At 46.8% G+C, this 19126-nt stretch overlaps 1 protein-coding gene across 1 annotated transcript; it reads left to right on the forward strand.

Annotated features, from left to right (window-relative positions):
- The first annotated feature begins 8737 nt into the window (after positions 1–8737).
- LOC125089249 (ubiquitin) lies at positions 8738–9061 on the forward strand. The gene has a single exon (XM_047711347.1). It carries the CDS (start codon positions 8775–8777, stop codon positions 9006–9008), a length of 234 nt encoding a protein of 77 aa, XP_047567303.1. The 5' UTR covers positions 8738–8774; the 3' UTR covers positions 9009–9061.
- Positions 9062–19126: the final 10065 nt, after the last annotated feature.

Consider the following 19126-nt stretch of genomic DNA (forward strand, 5'->3'; position numbering starts at 1 on the left):
TTGCGAGGGTCCTGCTAACAGTATCCCTTGTCCCTTATCCACAGTTCCGAATTCGTAAAAGCTGTGACAACCGAAAAATATTTCTTTGGGGGTAATTTTGGCCCACTTGGTGGCAGGTGAACGCTCTTTATTTTATCTCCTTTTGGTGTGAATTTTCACGCATGTTTTGCTGCAAATGTATGAACATGTCTGATGGGGAGGGGGCTGCCTTAGGCCCCTGGGAGTGTTACGCAAAATATAGCATTAGCTCAGAATTGCCTTTCTAAAACTGGAGCAGTTCTGAGTTCTGAAATGATCCGTCCCCAAGGACTTCAGCTAAGGGATCGTGGACCTCTAATCGGGCATGCTGCCAAACCTAGATTCATCTTAATTACTTGTTCAACATTTATTTAATGGCTTTGGGAAGAAACTCATTTTCCATTACAATAAAAAAAGAGAGAATGGGGGTAATTTACTAAGTGCCCTTTGTTAATCATATGCTATTTTTAGTGTCGTGTGTGTATGCGTGTGTGACTGTGTGCCCATATGTGAGGCTGGTTCTCTGTGTTACAGTATTGCTGTGTGTGTGTGTTTGTGTATGTGGGTCTGTATGAGAGTTTGTGTGTGTGAAGGCGTGTTTGACCGTGTGCGTGTGTGTGTGAGTTTGATCTTGTGTGTGTGTGTGTGTGAACACTGAGTTGTGTCCTCTACAAAATTACCGAGGAATTTTGCGCCGTCAAGCAATACCTCGTACTTCCACTAGAGGTCGCCTGTCTGCTTTGGCCGGAAGAAACGTAAAACTACATTTTTTGCCTTTTAATCGGGAATTTTTTGATTCTGGCAGAGACGTGTCAGGGACAGTTAGCTCAGATTCAGCTCAGCTGCTCACAGAGCAGAAGTTCTCAAACTTGTTTTTCTTAGGATTTTTTTTAAACAATCTTAAAAATTATTATTATTAAAGATTTTATTTATTTATTTGTCAGAGATCACAAGTAGGCAGAGAGGCAGGCAGAGAGAGAGAGGAGGAAGCAGGCTCCCTGCTGAGCAGAGAGCCCGATGTGGCTGGGATCATGACCTGAGCTAAAGGCAAAGGCTTTAACCCACTGAGCCACCCAGGCACTCCTACAACCTTAAAAAAAATTGAGGACCTCAAACAGCTCTTGTGTATGTGAGTTGTGCCTATTAATATTTAGTATTAAATTAAGGCTGAGAAGTTCAAGGGGCGCCTAGCTGGCTCAGCGGGTGGAGCCAGTGGCTCATGGTCTCTGGGTTGTGGGTTCGAGCCCCACGTTGGGTATGGAGATTACATAAAAATAAAATCTTAAAAAAAAGACTGAGAAGTTACAAAAATTTACTTATGGAGTCATTTAAAAATAACCATAATAAATTCATTATATTTTTCGTAAATATTTTATTGTGGCAAAATATATGTAATGTAAAATTTACCATTTTAAACATTTTAGGTGCACAGTTAGTGACATGAAGAACGTTCACCCTGCTGTGCAAGCATCACTGCCATTCCTTTCCAGAATGTTTCCATCTTCCCAAACTGAAACTCTGTACCCATCAAACAGTACTCCCCATTCCCCCTCTCCCTTCCTCAATTCCAGGTAACCTCTAGTCTACTTTCTGCCTCAGAGTTTGCCTGTCCTATGATCTCATATAAGCCTCATATTATGTGCCTCATAGTAATCCAATATTTGTCCTTTTGTATCTGTCTCATTTCACTTAACATCTTGTGGTCAAGTTTCATCCAAGCTGTAGCATGTGTCAGAATTTCCTCCCTTTCTAAGGCCAAGTAATATTCCATTGAATGCATGTATCACGCTTGGTTTATCCATTCATCTGTTTTTAAAATTTTTTTTTTATTTTTTTGAGAGAGAGCATGAGCAAGGTGGGGGGAGAGGCAGAGGGAGAGGGAACGAGATCATCTTTTTTAAAATTTTATTTATTGGGGCACCTGGGTGGCTCAGTGGTTAAGCCTCTGCCTTCGGCTCAGGTCATGATCTCAGGGTCCTGGGATCGAGCCCCGCATCGGGCTCTCTGTTCGGCAGGGAGCCTGCTTCCCCGTCTCTCTCTCTGCCTGCCTCTCTGCCTGCTTGTGATCTCTGTCAAATAAATAAATTTTTTAAAAGATTTTTATTTATTTGACAGAGATCACAAGCAGTCAGAGAGGCAGGCAGAGAGAGAGACGGGGAAGCAGGCTCCCTGCCGAACAGAGAGCCCGATGCGGGGCTCGATCCCAGGACCCTGAGATCATGACCTGAGCTAAAATCAAGAGTCAGACGCTTAACTGATCCACCCAGGCGCCTCTGTTGCTGGACATTTGGAAACTCCTTGCATTTTAGCATAAACAACATTTTAAATGAAAAGTGCTATGTTTGGGCGCCTGGGTTGTTCAGTTGATTAAGCATCTGCCTTTGGCTTAGGTCATGATCGTGGGGTCCCGGGATCGAGCCCAGTGTCTGACTCCTGGCCGGTGAGGAGTCTGCTTCTCCCTTTCTCTCTGCCTGTCGCTCCCCTTGCTTGTGCTCTCTCTGTCAAATAAATAAATACAGTCTAAAAAAGAAAAGTGCTGTTTTCCAAAATAAAAAGTTTAATGAGAAGAGTGGCATTATTTCACATTTTTAAATTATTTCACATTTTTGAGAATACTTAATGTCTAGCTCAATAAAAGAGAACTGGATTCTCAGAGCTGCTTCTGCATTCGATCTGTTGCAATGTTACAAGTCATGTAGCCTCCGGAAAAATCTGGGTGAAGTCCAGCCAAGTCATGGGAAGTCCCGAGAATGGGTTTTCCAAGCCTGTTAACCCTCCAACCACATCATCCTGAAACTTACACGGTTGTAAAACCGCCTTCCGCCATCCAGATCCTGTACATTTAACATCTGGAGCTGGGTACAATTTCTGACAACATTCCCGGCACCCTCTTGCTATGTGGCCCATGGATCCTAAATAAAATAATCTGGCCGTCCCATAGTCACGCTGCCACTATGTAATGATGGTGAGTCCGTGGGTATACAGCTGGTAACTGTCAGTTTCCTCATCGGGTGATCAAGAATGAAAACCTGTGTGTGACCCACCCATACTGATGTTTATTTAGCACACACATCTGGGGGTCGCTGAGGGTCAGCTGATTGTGCTTGGAAGGCTCTGCTGATCTTGGCTGACCTCTCCTCTAAATCTGAGGTTATCTGGGGCTTGACTGATTGGGGCTGGGCGTGGTGGGTGGCTTGATGATCCTGGCTGGGCTCTCTCAGGTGTTGGTGGGTAGGCTGACCTTGGCTGTCCTTGGCAGGTGCATCCAATGCATGGGACCCACGGGCTATCCCAGGAAGGTTCTTCTAGCAACAGCAGCTGTGTGAGCCCAACTGCATTTCAAGCCCCTGCTTGGGTCCTGTATGCCTTCCTCCTGCTGGCCTAGCAAGTTGCACGGCCGCTTGGTATAAAGGAGTGGGAAGTACGTTCCTTTCAAGGAGACGAGATGGATGGAATGACGACTTCTGAAAGTAAGTTGAGCTGCGCAGATGGTCCCATCCCAGCCAAGGCTGTCCTGGGGGGAGGGAGGGGGATGGGAGGACCAGGACGCTGTGCTCAAACCTGAAACCGAGAATCCAAGTCCGGGTGTCCGGGCAGGGACGGTGTAAAAAGGCACTGCTGTTAACATCGCACCCCAACGGGGTAAAGGGTAATTGACGGAGCGGTAAGTGTGTGTGTCGCAGGGTGCGTGTGTGCGTAGATGAAAACCAGGCAGTCTGACTCTACACTGGGCCGGTTTCCCTGCTCCTTTTGCTTCTCAGCCATCATGGAAAGCCCGAGTATAGGCACTCTGATTGGAAATCCCAGCGGTGGAGCACCTGGGTGGCTCATCTGGTTAAGGGTCTGCCTTCAGCTCAGGTCATGATCCCAGCCCCATGTTGAATGGAGAGATTACTTAAAAAAAAAACTCTACAAACAAAAAAACAACTACCTTCTGCCTTTTCCCCCCCTTCCTTCCTCTCTCCCCTCCCTCCCTTCCTTACTTCCTTGCTTCCTAAGTGGGCTTCACACCCAGTGTGGAGCCCAGCGTGGGGCCTGAACTCACCACCCTGAGATCAAGACCTGAGCTGAGATCAAGAGTCCGGTGCTTAGCAGACTGTGCCCCCCCAGGTGCCCCGAATTTGCCTATTCTAGATATTTCATTTAAATAGAGTGTTTCATATCATATTTATTCTTCTGTGTCTGGCTCATGTCACTTAGTATGATGTCTTTGCAGTTTGTTCATGTCGTTGTAAGTATCTGAACTTTATTTCTTTTTTATTGGGGGATAATCTATTTATACCTCATTTTGTTTATCCATTCCTCTGTTGATGGACACTTGGGTTGTTCCCACCTTCTGGCTATTGTGATCAACGCTGCAATGAACATCGGCATGTAAGGTTATGTTTGAGTCCTGTTTTCAAGTCTTTGGGTTATTTATCTAGGGCTGGCATTGCTGGGTCATATCATAATTCTATGTTGAAGTTTTTTTTAAAATATTTTATTTATTTATTTGACAGAGATCACAGGTAGGCAGAGAGGCAGGTAGAGAGAGAGAGGGGAAGCAGGGTCCCTGCTGAGCAGAGAGCCCGATGCAGGGCTCCATCCCAGGACCCTGAGATCATGACCTGAGCTGAAGGCAGAGGCTTTAACTCATGGAGCCACCCAGGCGCCCCGTATGCTGAAGTTTTTGAGGGACTGCCTGTTTTCTGTAGGAGCTGTAGCCAATGACCTTTTAAATCCCTAAATTCCCTGTGTTAGATACCTTTATGCTTAAAATACCTAGAGTGGTATATATATATTTTAAAGATTTTATTTATTTGATGGAGAGAGAGTGAGAGAGCACAAGCAGGGAGAGCAGCAGAGAGAGAGGGAGAAGCAGGCTCTCTGCTGAGCAGGGAGCCCGATTTGGGGCTTGATCCCAGGACCTGAGGTCACGACCTGAGCTGAAGGCAGATGCTTAATTGATTGAACCACCCAGGCGCCCTGGGCTTGTTTTCTCCTTAGATTTATATGAAAGAATAGGATCACAGCTGTCCATCAGTATCGCAAGTAAAAAAAGAAAGATTGGCCCCGAACCACCCTCTCCATCTAACCCTTTGCATCGGGACTTTGCAGCTCTTGCCTTCAATGTGGGGGTCCGTTTCCCCACCCCTTGAATTGGGGCTGGACTTGACCAATAGAAAGTGATATGGTGTCAGTCTTGATTCTGGGTCTCAAGAGTCTGTGTCTTCTGTTTGCTTTCTTAGAAAGTGTCCACTGTCATGGGAGTCAGTTTGGGCTCACCTGCTGGAGGATAAGAGACTGTCCTAAGTCACCCAGCTGATATCCTGCCAACTCCCAGAGACAGAGCCACCTCCTGACCCCAGCTGAGGTCCTATGCATGGATGAGCTCATCCAAGACCAAAAGACCCATCCAGCTAACCCGCAGACCTGTGAACAACAAAGGTATTGTTTGAAGCCATTCATATTTGGAGATATTTACATGCGGGCTGCTAGAGTGAATTACCAAAGGCCGAGCGGCTAAAACAGCAAATATTTATTCTCATGGGTTTGGAGGCTAGAAGTCCATGATCAGGATGCCAGCAGGTACCCGCGTCCTGGTGTGCAGTCGGCCATCATCTTGTGGTGTCCTCCTGTGGCAGAAAGAGTGAGAGTCCCTGAGGTCCCGTGTGTAAGAGTACTGACCCTGGGGGCACCTGGCTGGCTCAGTCAGTGGAGCGTGTGGCTCTTGATCTTGATGTTGTGAGTACGAGCCCCACATTGGGTGTGAAGGTGACCTAAAAAAATAAAATTTGGGGGGCATCTGGGTGGCTTAGTTGGTTGAGGTCCAACTCTTGGTTTTGGCTCAGGTCATGATCTCAGGGTCATGGGATGGAGCCCCGCATCGGGCTCTGTGCGCAGTGTGGAGTCTGCTTGCAGTCCTCTCCCTCTCCCTCTGGTCCTCCCCTTGCTTGTGCATGCACAATCTCTTGGATAAATTAAATCTTTGAAAAATAAATAAAATCTTTAAAAAAAATAAAGGCCCTGATCCCATTCATGAGGGCTCAACTCTTGTGATCTCATCACCCCCAAGTCCCTGCTTCCTAATTCTATCACACTGGGGGATAGGGTTTTCCCATACAAATGTGGGGAGGGACACAAATATTCAGTCTATAACAACAGCAATAGTTAACTGATACACCCTGGGCTCTTCATAGCTCCTCTTAGAGTGACAGTAAAGGTCTGGCAAGAGGTTTAGCCTTTGTCATCCAGTTCTCTTCCAGGGTGATGCCCAAAGCCTGAGAAATCTCTCTGTTGCCTCTCCTTGCTGCCCAGGATGCCTGGGGCTCGGGACTGTGGGTGACTGAAAATTTACTATCCGAGGACAGAAGCAATGTAGGTGACCACCTAAGAAGTGCTTGCTCTGAATTTGATAAGGACCAAGGGGACTGTCTCTTGTTATCTGCTTTCTGCTTGATGGTGTTCTGATGTCCCCCACTTCATTGTGATAATAATCAAATGTGGTTTTTGTTAAGAGAGAAGGGGCAGCTGTAACTCTGGAAGCTCTTAAGGCAAAATGTCAGGCAGGGGCAGGGAGGTGACAGAGGGGACAGTGCATGTGGGAGGGTGGGAGCTGAGCTGGCACTGAGATATTGGGGGAGGGGGGCTGTGGCACCTTGGGTAGTGGGGAGTCTCTGAGGCCAAATGTGAAAGAGAAATGGAGGTGTGAAGAGATGTCAAGAGATGGGGAGATGGAGGGACGCCTGGGTGGCTCAGTTGGTTGAGCGTCTGACTCTTGATTTTGGCTTAGATCATGATGTCAGGTTTCCAGGATTGAGTCCTGCTTCAGGCTCCCTGCTCGGCAGAGAGTCTGCTTCTCCTTCTCCCTCTGCTGCTCCCCCTGCTCATGCTCACTCACTCCCTCTCAAATAAATAAAATCTTTAAAAAAAGAGAGAGATGGAGAGATGGAAATATGGAGAGAAGTGGAGGGAGAGAGGTTCCGAGAGAGACAGAACCCTTATAGAGTTGGGAAGGAGGGAGACTGAAGAGAGGAGTGGAGGAAGGGCTGTGATACGGAAAGGAAAAGTGGTCAGGGGCTGAGGAGGAGAGAAACAGAAGATCAGAAGGAAGACGGGAGACTGAGAGGTGGAGACAGAGGAGAAGGGAAAGAAGACGAGATGGAGTGAAGAGAGAGAAGGGGATGAACATGCCAAGGTAAAAGGGAGAAGGACAGATGGTGGGTCTGACGGGCTGAGGCTGGAAGGGCCTGAGTTCCCTGGAAGTGGCTCAGAGACCCAAAGCAAGCGAGGGTCAGAGGGTATGGAGAGCCCCCCCCAGAGGCTGGGTAAAGGAGAGACAGGGAGGTGGGGGGAACCCAGGGAGAGGCAAGGACACTGAGAGACAGTGACATGGAGCAGGGAAGAGGTCTGGGGCTGAAGAAAGACCTGGATGGAGGAGGAACGGGAGGCTGGATGGTGGACAGAGGCCAAGGGAAGAGGGATGGAGAGAAGCAAATGCTGAAATCTGGGCTGACTTAGAGGAGGAGGATGCACTAAGAAGAGAGGGGATGAGAATTCTGAGAAAGAGACAAGCAGGTGGTGTGCAATTAGCCACGGAGAGAGCCAAACCAAGAAATGGAGCAGCATGTTGAATGGTGTTGGCTGGGAACAGAAGGGGTGAGGCAGGGAAGTGGAGAAGAGAGAGAGGGAGACAAGAAGACTGGGGCAGGGGAAGTCCTGGGGGGTGGGTGATATCTGGGTTTGGGGAGTGGAAAGAAAGCTGAAGATGGAGAGCAAATGGAGGTAAAGCTTGGGAATTCTGAGAGGCGCAGAAGCTGAGAGACACCCCCGCCCCGCCCCGCCAAGACAGGAGCGTCTGTCGCTCATCCCCAAGACAACGCTCGTGTTTAGTGACTCACAGAACCTGGAAGAGCTGTTATCATCGTGTTCATGACTTATCACAGGGCAAGGAGAGAGGTTTGAGTCAGCCAAGGGGAAGGGTGTGCAGGGTAGCATCTGGGAGAGACCAGGCGTGATCTTCTGCTTGTCTGTCCCCGCAGATTATGGGGACAGTGCTCACCTTTCCTGGCAGTTTTACGCGACCACACGCACATGGTGTACTGCCAACCAGGGAGGCTCCCCTGAGCCTCGGCATCCGGAGCTTTTGTTGGGGGATCAGTTACCAGGGCAGGGAGCACCCAGGGGCCATGCTTCTGCCTACCACCCCTACAGTGGGCTACAGTTCGCCAGAAAAAGGAATGGGCTATACGTGCACCAGAGCATGAAGGAAAGAAGCCAGGCAAGGCAAATCCCCTCCTCCTGGACGATTCTATGCATGCAAACAAAATTCTAGGAAATGCAAACTAATCCCTTGTGCTGGAAGGCAGATCAGTGGTTTCCTGAGGGCGGAGGGTGGAGGGAGTGATCAGTTACAGAGAAGCACAAAGAACCTTCTGGGCATTATGGAAATGTTTGTTAACTTGGCTGTGGTGAAGGTTTCACACATTTCATTCTCCAGATGTGCTGAGGGCACATCAATTCTACTTTAATGAAGTTTAAAAAATAGCACATAGCAATTCTGTTATATACTCCAATGGATTTAGCAAGAAACGAATTACGTGTTTTGCTTCGGTTTTGCGTCCTCAGCTTTCACTCAATTCCACAAGCACTACAGTCATTTAAAAAGCTTCATTATGGGTTCAGGAGCGGCTGGCATTGTCGGGTGTGGGTGTCTTGGTGTTTGAATGACTCGAGGAGATTGCGTTCAGTGTCCTTCCACTCGCTAACAGGTCAAAATGCAGATCTTCGTGAAGACCCTGACCAGCAAGACCATCACCCTGGAGGTGGAGCCCAGTGACACCATCGAAAATGTGAAGGCCAAGATCCAAGACAAAGAAGGCATCCCCCCTGACCAGCAGAGGCTTATCTTTGCTGGCAAGCAGCTGGAAGATGGCCGCACTCCTTCTGATTACAACATCCAGAAAGAGTCAACTCTCCACCTGGTTCTCCGTCTGAGGGGTGGCTGTTAATTCTTCAGTTTTGAATTTGTAGTGCCCAATGATGGCATTGCTCTGCACTATAGCCATTTTGCCCCAATTTAAGTTTAGAAATTACCAGTTTCAGTAATAACGGAGTCACTGGTTTTCTCAATAGCTGTTCAAAATGTTAATAAAAGTTTTGTTGCATGGTAGCATTAAAAAAAAAAAGAGCTTCATTATGGGGGCACCTGGGTGGTGCAGTCACTTGAGTGCTGGACTTTTGGTTTCCGCTCAAGTCATGATCAGGGTCGTTGGATTGAGCCCTGCGTCTGGCTCTGTGCTCAGCTGGGGAGTCTGCTTGAATTCTCCCTCTGCTCCCCCCCCATAAATAAATAAATCTTTAAAAAAGAAATAAAAAGCTTTACTATGGTGAGGTGTTTCTCATTTGATCATAACATTCTGACAACAACCCTATGCGCTGTATATTTTTTTCCCTCATCTTATAGATGTGGGATGGGTGCAGAGGGGTCAAAAACCTGTCCAGTCACATACAAAGGTTTATCCGCCTTCAAAGACCTCCATGAATTTGGAATTGTTTTTAAAATTGAGGTAAAATCGACATATTACATTACATGAGTTTCAGCTGTACAACCTAACGATTCAGTATTTGTATATATTGTAAAACGATCACCACAATAAGTTCAGTTAACATCTGTCACCATACATACATAGTTAACAATTTTTTTTCCTTTCTGGTGATGAGACCTGTTAAGATCTACTCCCTTAGCAGATTTCAAATACATAATCTATTATAATAATAATTATTTTAAGATTTTATTTTTGAGTAGTCTCTATGCCCAAGGGGGGCTTGAACTTACAACCATGAGATCCAGAATCCCAACTCTATGGACTGAGTCTGCCCAGGCGCCCCTGTAATACATTATTATCTTTTATGCTCATGGTGCTGTACCTGGAATCCATGGGACTTACGTATTTTATTACTGGATGTCTGTACCTTTCTACCACCTTCACCCCGCTTCCCTGCAGCCACCAATCTTTTTTTCCTGTATTTTAAAAAATATTCACATGTAGGGACGCCTGGGTGGCTCAGTTGGTTAAGCAGCTGCCTTCGGCTCAGGTCATGGTCCCGGCGTCCTGGGATCGAGTCCCGCATCGGGCTCCTTGCTCAGCAGGGAGCCTGCTTCTCCCTCTGCCTCTGCCTGCCATTCTGTCTGTGCTCGCTCTCTCTCCCTCTCTCTCTGACAAATAAATAAAATCTTAAAAAAAGATTTAAAAATATTCACATGTAAATGAGATTGTACAGTATTTGTCTTTCTTTGACTCATTTCAGCATTATAACTTCAAGGTCCATCTGTGTTGTCATAAATGGCGAGATTTTTTTTTTTTTAAGATTTTATTTACTTGGGCGCCTGGGTGGCTCAGTGGGTTAAGCCGCTGCCTTCGGCTCAGGTCATGATCTCAGGGTCTTGGGATGGAGTCCCGCATCGGGCTCTCTGCTCAGCAGGGAGCCTGCTTCCCTCTCGCTCTCTCTCTGCCTGCCTCTCTGTCTACTTGTGATCTCTCTCTGTCAAATAAATAAATAAAATCTTTTTTTTTTAAGATTTTATTTATTTATTTGTCAGAGAGAGAGAGGGAGAGAGAGCGAGCACAGGCAGACAGAATGGCAGGCAGAGGCAGAGGGAGAAGCAGGCTCCCTGATGAGCAAGGAGCCTGATGCGGGACTCGATCCCAGGACGCCGGGACCATGACCTGAGCCGAAGGCAGCTGCCTAACCAACTGAGCCACCCGGGCGTCCCAATAAATAAAATCTTAAAAAGATTTCATTTACTTGAGAGAAAGTGCATTCGAGAGAGAGTGGGAGAGAGCATGAGAGCATGAGCATGGGGAGAGGCAGAGGGAGAAGCAGACTCCCTGCTGAGCAGGGAGCCCGATGCGGGGCTTGATCCCAGGACCCTGGGGTCATGCCTGAACCCAAGGCAGATGCTTAACTGACTGAGCCACCCAGGCGCCCTTCTTATCCGTGCTTGATGCATATCAGTATGTATGTCCTCCCCCAAACAAGATAAGAGTCTAAGTGTGATTTGGCCATCCTCCTCCCACCTTCCATCTATATCCTGCAACTCCTGTTTTGACATCAGTGAGTTTTATCTGCACTTGTGTGGACAAGCATTTATTTTTGTGGTCACTACTTATTTTGTTTCTCACCTTGTTTCTAAAACTTGTCACTTCCTCCTGAATTAACTCTTCTTGTTTGTCCTGAGTTCTTTCAAAGAGGGTCTATGGGAGGGGAATTTTCCGAGTTTTTGAGTATCCCCTTCATTCATCTGGTTATACAACCCTTGTTCAGTCTTTCATCACATGGGAGATGTTACTGTGTTATCTCTTAGCATGTAGAGTTGGTGTGGAAATGTTGGATGACAGTCTGATTTGTATTCTTTCTTGTGGGAGGGGGATTTCCTTTTTTTTTTTTTTTGTAAGATTTTATATATTTGTTTCAGAGAGAGTGAGCAAGACAGAGAAAGCATGAGCAAAGTGGGGAGCGGCAGGCAGAAGGAGAGCAGGGAACTTGTGGGACTTGATCCCAGGACTCTGGGATGATGACCTGAGCTGAAGGCAGATGGCTAACCAACTGAGCCACCCAAACACCCCTGTATTCTTTAAAAAAAAAAAAAAAAAAGTCTCCCTTTTCTGGAGACGTTTGTGATTTTCCCTAATACTTTGATATTTTAAAATCTGGCTAATATTTTTTTTAATCTCCCCCATGCAATCTTTCTTGCTCATCATACAATAAACATTTCAGTATGAGGCATTGTGTCCTTAGTTCTTGGTTGATATTCTTAGTTATTATTTGTAATAATAATATGACTTATAAAATTCTTAGTTAACACTTTTTTCCCATAGTATGTCCCTATCTACTCTTTCTTTTCTCCAGAGAGATTATAGGATAGAAGTTAGAACTTAATTTTATTTCTTAAAAGATTTTACCTTATTTTAATTATTATTTTCTTTCTTTAGTTAAGAGAGAGAGAGTGAGAGAGAAAGAGAGAGCAGGAGTGGGGGGAAGGGCAGAGGGAGAGAGAGAAGCAGATGCCCTGCTGAGCAGGGAGCCTGATGTGGGGCTCCAGCCTTGATCCTGGGACTCTGGGATCATGACCCAAGCTGAAGGGCAGATGCTTAACCGACTGAACCACCCAGGCCCCTTATTTATTTATTTATTTTAAAATTTTTATTGCCTTAAGTAATCTCCACACCCAAGGTGGAGCTCAAACTCAGGATCCCGAGATCAAGAGTCCCATGCTCCACCCACTAAGCCAGCTGGGCGACCTGGAACTTTCATTTATATCATCCACATATCTCACATTATTACTTCGAGTCTCTCCCTCCCTCCGTCCCATATGGGCGCCTTCCAGGCTAGCATTTTGAGCTCCCTCATGTATTCTTGAGCGGTGTCTATCCTGCCATTTAACACACCTATTGAGTTCTTTATTTCAGCAATTATAGTGTTGATATCCCTTGTCTCCAGTTAGGTTCTACCTCATAACATCCTCTTCTGGCTTGGAATTTTCAATAACCTCCCTTAGTTCTCTGAGGATATTTATTATGCTTGCTTTACCTGCCCCATTAGCTCCACTTCACTGGGTGTTGTTTCTTCCATGCCTGGCTGAAATACGCGAGCCTCCCGGGCATGCCGACAATTTGGTGCTTTGGAAAAGGTAACCCATTCAGTCGTCTTTAAACTTGATAGTTTTACATTATTTTTCTTTGAGCATTGATTTAGAAGTGAAGCAGAGAAACTGATTTCTATTCGTAAAAAAAATAGGTAGAGAGCGAATTACTGCATCTGGCCAAAGAAGAGACAATTTTCTGGTTTAAAAAAAATAAAGGGAAAAATTGTCAAGGACCACCCATGTGTGGTAGACACTGTGGTTTCCTGTCCCCACCTTGGTTCACCCACAGCTGGGGCTGATGGTTTCCAGCACAGAGTGAGCCTCTCAGTTCAGCTTTTTCTGGCTTTAACTTATTTGGACTTCAGGTGCAGCCCCCCAAAGTGGGAGGAGATTACGATCTCCCAAGTTGGGGCAACCCATACCCAAAGCAGGATCAGAGCAGTGGCATCAATGCCCAGCTTCCCCATCCTTCCGTGGGAAGATCCTGAGGCATGTTCTGCCTGGTTTCTCAGAGGGTCCCCAGCATCAAGCCCCAGGTGCCCACAAACTGTACCGAGGTGACTAACACATCTTTTATTGGCCTTTTGCCCTTCTCTTTGGCTCTGTTCTCTACCTCTTCACTCCCGCTTCCTGAGATCAACCCCCAAATAAACTACCATCTCCTAAATCATTGTCTCAGTCATTTTCTCTGCTTTTGGGGAAATGCAAGCAAAACTGTGAGTCCTCTCCATATCTTTTTTTTTTTTTTTAAAGATTTTATTTATCTATTTGACAGAGAGAGATCACAAGTAGATGGAGAGGCAGGCAGAGAGAGAGAGAGAGAGGGAAGCAGGCTCCCCGCTGAGCAAAGAGCCCAACTCGGGACTCGATCCCAGGACCCTGAGATCATGACCCGAGCCGAAGGCAGCGGCTTAACCCACTGAGCCACCCAGGCGCCCCAGTCCTCTCCATATCTTGCCCTATTTTTTTTAAACCATTTTCTTTATTATTTTTTATTTTTTTAAAAGATTTATTTATTTGAGAGAGAGACAGTGAGAGAGAGCATGAGCGAGGAGAAGGTCAGAGGGAGAAGCAGACTCCCCATGGAGCCGGGAGCCCGATGTGGGACTCGATCCCGGGACCCCGGGATCATGACCTGAGCCAAAGGCAGTCGTCCAACCAACTGAGCCACCCAGGCGTCCCTCTTTATTATTTTTTAAAGATTTTATTTATTTGACAGAGAGAGAGAGAGAGAGCACGCGAGAGAGAACATTAGCAGGGGGAGTGGGAGAGGGAGAAGCAGGCTTCCCACTGAGCCCGGAGCCCTATTTGGGATTTGATCCCAGGACCCTGGGATCATGACCTGAGCTGAAGGCAGATGCTTAATGACTGAGCCACCCAGGCACCCCAAAGATTCTATTTTTAAGTAATCTCTTCACTCAACATGGGGTTCGAACTCACAACCCCGAGATGTAGAGTTAAACTCTCCACCTACTGAAGTGCCCCTGACAGCAGCTTTTTTAGTAATCACCCCAAATCGGAAATGACTTGAATGTCCTTCAGACTGACTAATGAATAAACCATCTGCCCCCATCGGTACAGCAGAATACCGCTTAAGGTTAAGAAGGACTTTTGCTACACACAGCGACAGGGATGAATTTTAAATGTATTGTGCTAAGTGAGAGAAGTCAGGTTCAGAAAGCTGCGTACTGTATGATTCCATTTATAGAACATTCTGGAAAAGGCAAAACTCTGCTGATGGAGAAGAGATCAGTAGTTGCCTAGGGTTACAGGTGGGGGAGGGGCTGACTACAGAGAGGCAGCCTGAGGGAGTTTTCTGGGGGTGATGAGACTCTTCTGGGTCTCATTTGTGGTAGTGGTAATTCAGCTCAGGGTTTTGTCAAGATGTATAGGACTGCACGTCCAAAAGAGTGGAGTGTGTTGTAATAACGTCAAAATAAATGAACACAAATAAAAAAAGGTATGTTAGGGGGCACCTCGGGGGCTCAGTCAGTTAAGCATCTGCCTTCGGCTCAAGTCATTTTCCCAAGGTCTTGGGATCGAGTCCCACATCGGGCTCCTTGCTCGCCGCGCAGAGGGGTGCTGCTTCTCTCTCTGCCTCTCTTCCCTGCTTATGCTCTCTCTTTCTCTCAAATAATTAAATCTTTACAAAAATATCTTACGATTGACATTTTAGGATCAGAGATGCTCACACTCTTCACATCTGTGCTATTATAGGATTAGAAACTTCTAGAAAGTTCAGAGTACTAATTACCATGTTCTGTATTCAGTCAGGCCTGGCACTTCTCATTGTGATCTGGCTTGGTTCTTGGGAAGTGTGTGGGGTACTTTGTCTTGCTGATGATGCTCTTTTCCCATGGCCTTCCAGAGGCCCTCTGCCTGACACAGCTTGGCCCCTGGCCTCCTCCCAGCCTCCCCTGCCCCCCGCCCCCCACCCTGGGCTTCCTGTCACCACCTGGTTCCCCACTCAGCAGGGGCTGGAAGCTCTGGGAGTCAGTCTGGGCAGGGTCAGAAGATCCTGACCCTGGTTGGGTATGGGCCCACCACATCCGTCCTCAGGGGACCCTGTGGCCACCACGTAGGAGCCTCAGAGTGAGTGGCCAACATGTGTCTTGCTTGGGGCTTCCTGTGGTAGCTGGCAGGGTGGTGGCTGGCCGCAGCTGCTCCTCTTTGGGCCATGGAGGCTCAAGCCACATGCTTGGTCCAGCCACCTTCAGACACCAGGAGATGGGAGTACAAATTAACGTGTCTCAGGGCACCTGGTTGGCTCTGCTGGTTAAGCCTCTGCCTTTGGCTCATTCAGATCAAGGAAAAGCAAGTTTCCACTCCCTAGACCCACTCAGCCCCACACCCCTTACAGTTTCTACCCCCCCCAAGAAGAACGTCTATCTGGGCTTATGACAGCAAAATCTAGTTTTGTCTGTCCTTGAACTTTTTTTTTTTTTTGAAGATTTATTTATTTAGGGGCGCCTGGGTGTCTCAGTCATTAGGCTTCTGCCTTTGACTCAGGTCATGATCCCAGGGTCCTGGGATCGAGCCCCGCATCGGGCTCCTTGCTCAGCAGGAAGCCTGCTTCTCCCTCTCCCACTCCCCCTGCTTGTGTTCCCTCTCTTGCTGTGACTCTCTCTGTCAAATAAATAAATAAAATCTTTAAAGAGACACATTCATTTATTTTAGAGGGAGGACTGGCAGAGAGAGAGAGATAATCTCAAGTAGGCTCCATTCTGAGCAGGGCGCCCAAGCGGGACTCAGTCCTACAATCCTGAGATCATGACCTGAGCTGAAATCAAGAGTTGGTCACTCAACTGTCTGAGCCACCCAGGCGCCCTTCTGTGAATTCTTTTTTTTTTTTTTTAAAGATTTTATTTATCTATTTGACAGAGAGAGATCACAAGTAGATGGAGAGGCAGGCAGAGAGAGAGAGAGAGGGAAGCAGGCTCCCTGCTGAGCAGAGAGCCCGATGCGGGCCTCGATCCCAGGACCCTGAGATCATGACCTGAGCCGAAGGCAGCGGCTTAACCCACTGAGCCACCCAGGCGCCCCCTTCTGTGAATTCTTTATGGAGTCTAGGTACAAATCCTTCGTTGAAGATCGATAATGTACCTTCTTGCACTGTGTGAGTCATCAGACCTACCACCAATTTTCTTTTCTTTCTTTTTCTTTTTTTTTTACTCTCAGGGCAAACTGAAAGAATCCCAGCACTTTATTTTGAAACTCCCGGGGTCTTTCTAACTACTAGTAAGAACAAATCTCAGCAACATAAAAAAAAAAATCTTTCATCCTTCCTCCATAATTTCAGGAAAGCAGATATGATTCTGCATTATAAAATTGCCCCTATAAATGTTATTTCTAACAAAGGAATCTTTTTTTAAAAACACCTTTATTTATTTGACAGAGAGAGATCACAAGTAGGCAGAGAGGCAGGCAGAGAGAGAGGAAGGGAAGCAGGCTCCCTGCTGAGCAGAGAGCCCGATGCGGGGCTCGATCCCAGGACCCTGGGATCATGACCTGAGCTGAAGGCAGAGGCTTAATCCACTGAGCCACCCAGGCACTCTTCTAACAAAGGAATCTTATAAGACATCTAAAACTTCAGATTTTGTTGTGTCCTATGTAAGTAGCTTTAAAATTTGGAGGAGGACAGAGGATTGTATCAGTAGTACATTTCCTGCTTGCCCTTCGGTGAAGAGCCACGGGGTTTCCAGCTTACCCTCAAGTGATTCTGGAGGAAAATGCAAAAATTGGGGCGCCTGGGTGGCTCAGTGGGTTAGGCCGCTGCCTTCGACTCGGGTCATGATCTCAGGGTCCTGGGATCGAGCCCCGCATCGGGCTCTCTGCTCAGCAGGGAGCCTGCTTCCTCCTCTCTCTCTGCCTGCCTCTCTGCCTGCTTGTGATCTCTGTCTGTCAAATAAATAAATAAATAAAATCTTTAAAAAAAAAAAAAGAAAATGCAAAAATAGAGATATATAGACATTAATGCGGACCTTCTCTGTCAGCTTCCCAAGGCTTCCCAGCCCCCACCATCGGGGGAGCCAGTTTCTTAAGACAAATATCTCTCCCTTCCACCCTCTTTCTCCCTCCCCCACTGCCTTTATCCTTTTTTTTTTTTTTTTGAGATTGATTTATTTCAGAGAGAGAGAGAGCAGGGGAGAGGAGGAGGGAGAGAGAGGGAGAGCGAGAATCTCCAGCAGACTCCCTGCTGAGCAGGGACCCAGATGCCGGGCTCCATCTCATGACTCCAGGATTATGACGGAGCAGAAATCAGATCAGCTGCTCAGCTGACTGAGCTTCCTGGGTATGCTCTTCTTTTTAAATATTTATTTATTTATATCTGAGAGAGAGGGGAGAGGAGCAGAGAGAGAGAGAGAGAAAATCTCTAGCCGCCTCCCCCTTGAGTGCAGAGCCTGAGGCAGAGGGTGGGAGGGGGGCCTGGATCCCCTGACCCTGATATCATGACCTAAGCTGAAATCAAGAGCCTGTCTTCCCCCAAGCATACAGTGGGAGCATACTAAAGAAAGCACCCGGGGGCAAATGCAACAATGAGTGGATCTGGGTGAAGGGTGTACAGGTGTTCCTTTTATTCTCCTTGCCTTCCAATTTAAGTTCCAATTAAGTCACATCAAAATAAGTTGCAAGAAAAAAAAAATCTGAGTTGATAGCTTCACCAAGGGTCTAAGACATAGAAAACGTTAAGAACCTGTGATTTGGGGCACCTGGGTGGCTCAGTGGGTTAGCGCTTCAGCTCAGGTCATGATTTCAGCGTCCTGAAATCAAGTACCTGGTCACTCGCCCTACTCAGCCTCTCCCTCTGCCCCTCCCCTTGACTCATGCTCACTCTCTCAAATAAAGATAAATAAAATCTTAAAAAAGAAAAATAACCCGTAATTTAAGGCAATACACAACTTTGGTCCAAAATCCTAAAAAACATCAAGGGGTGTGACCTGGCTTTCTGAGTCTCCCCCAGCTCAGCCGCCCCCTTGAGGCCAGAGTGTGTAACAACACCTCCTCTCAATGGGCACAAAACCCTCACCAAGGGACCTTCCAAATCCGTGCTGAGTCCATGTAGACCCCCCACGCGGTTTCATTTAGCGCAATTAAAACTTGCCGAACATTGTCCACCCGCGTGTCTGTCCCCAAGTACAAATACCACACTTTTAAAAGTCTAGCACACTCCAAACCCACTAGGAGATTCGGAAGGATGGAGTGGAGACTTGTCACTTTAAAAAAGAAAAAAAATTTTTTTTGGTTGGAGTAGTGTATCCCTGCATTGCTCAAATGTTTACAGTGCTCATGGGCTACCTTTGCCATGAAAAGAAAGCTAGATATTTTACAAGGTTTAAGGCTGCTGGAGAAAAATGCTATTTGTGGAGAAAAGACCTGGGTGCTTTATTCCAGAGCTGCTGAAGAGCACTTGGGTGGGTTCAGTGGGTTAAGCACCTGCCTTTGGCTCAATCATGATCTCAGGGTCCTCTGGTCGAGTCCTGGTCAGGCTCCCTGCTCAGCAGGAAGTCTGCTTCTTCCTCTGCCCCTTCCCCTGCTCGTGCTCTCTCGTTGCAGCCGGCGTGACAAATCGACCAGGAACGTGAGGGTAAGAGGATGAAGAAAAGAACTCGAGAAGCAAAGAGATGGGGGCAGGAGGAGCACTGAGGAGGATGTCCAACAGTGCTAAGTTTATTCAAAGCACTAAGGCCATATATATAGTGATAATAGGATAAGTAATACACCTATGTCTAGTTAAACAACCACGAGTTTCTATAATAAGTTTATTTATATTATCACATTTATATTATATTATCACATTTAACTATAAGCAGACCTCGTGAAGCCAAATGGCTGAAGCCAGTACAATTGTTCTGTATTGATACAGCAAACCTGAAAGTCATTTATGGGTTGTACTAGGGCAACAAGGACCAGCAATGAACTTTTGACCCCAACCGAATTGTTCTCATTTGTTTAGCAAGCCTGTGGGAAGTCATGTAGGCG

The sequence above is a fragment of the Lutra lutra genome, chromosome 17, assembly GCF_902655055.1.
Source record: "Lutra lutra chromosome 17, mLutLut1.2, whole genome shotgun sequence".
Classification (NCBI taxonomy): Eukaryota; Metazoa; Chordata; class Mammalia; order Carnivora; family Mustelidae; genus Lutra; species Lutra lutra.

Bases quoted from the DNA above. Each gene is read 5' to 3' on its own strand.
- LOC125089249 (XM_047711347.1), top strand. From the start codon at position 8,775: ATGCAGATCTTCGTGAAGACCCTGACCAGCAAGACCATCACCCTGGAG.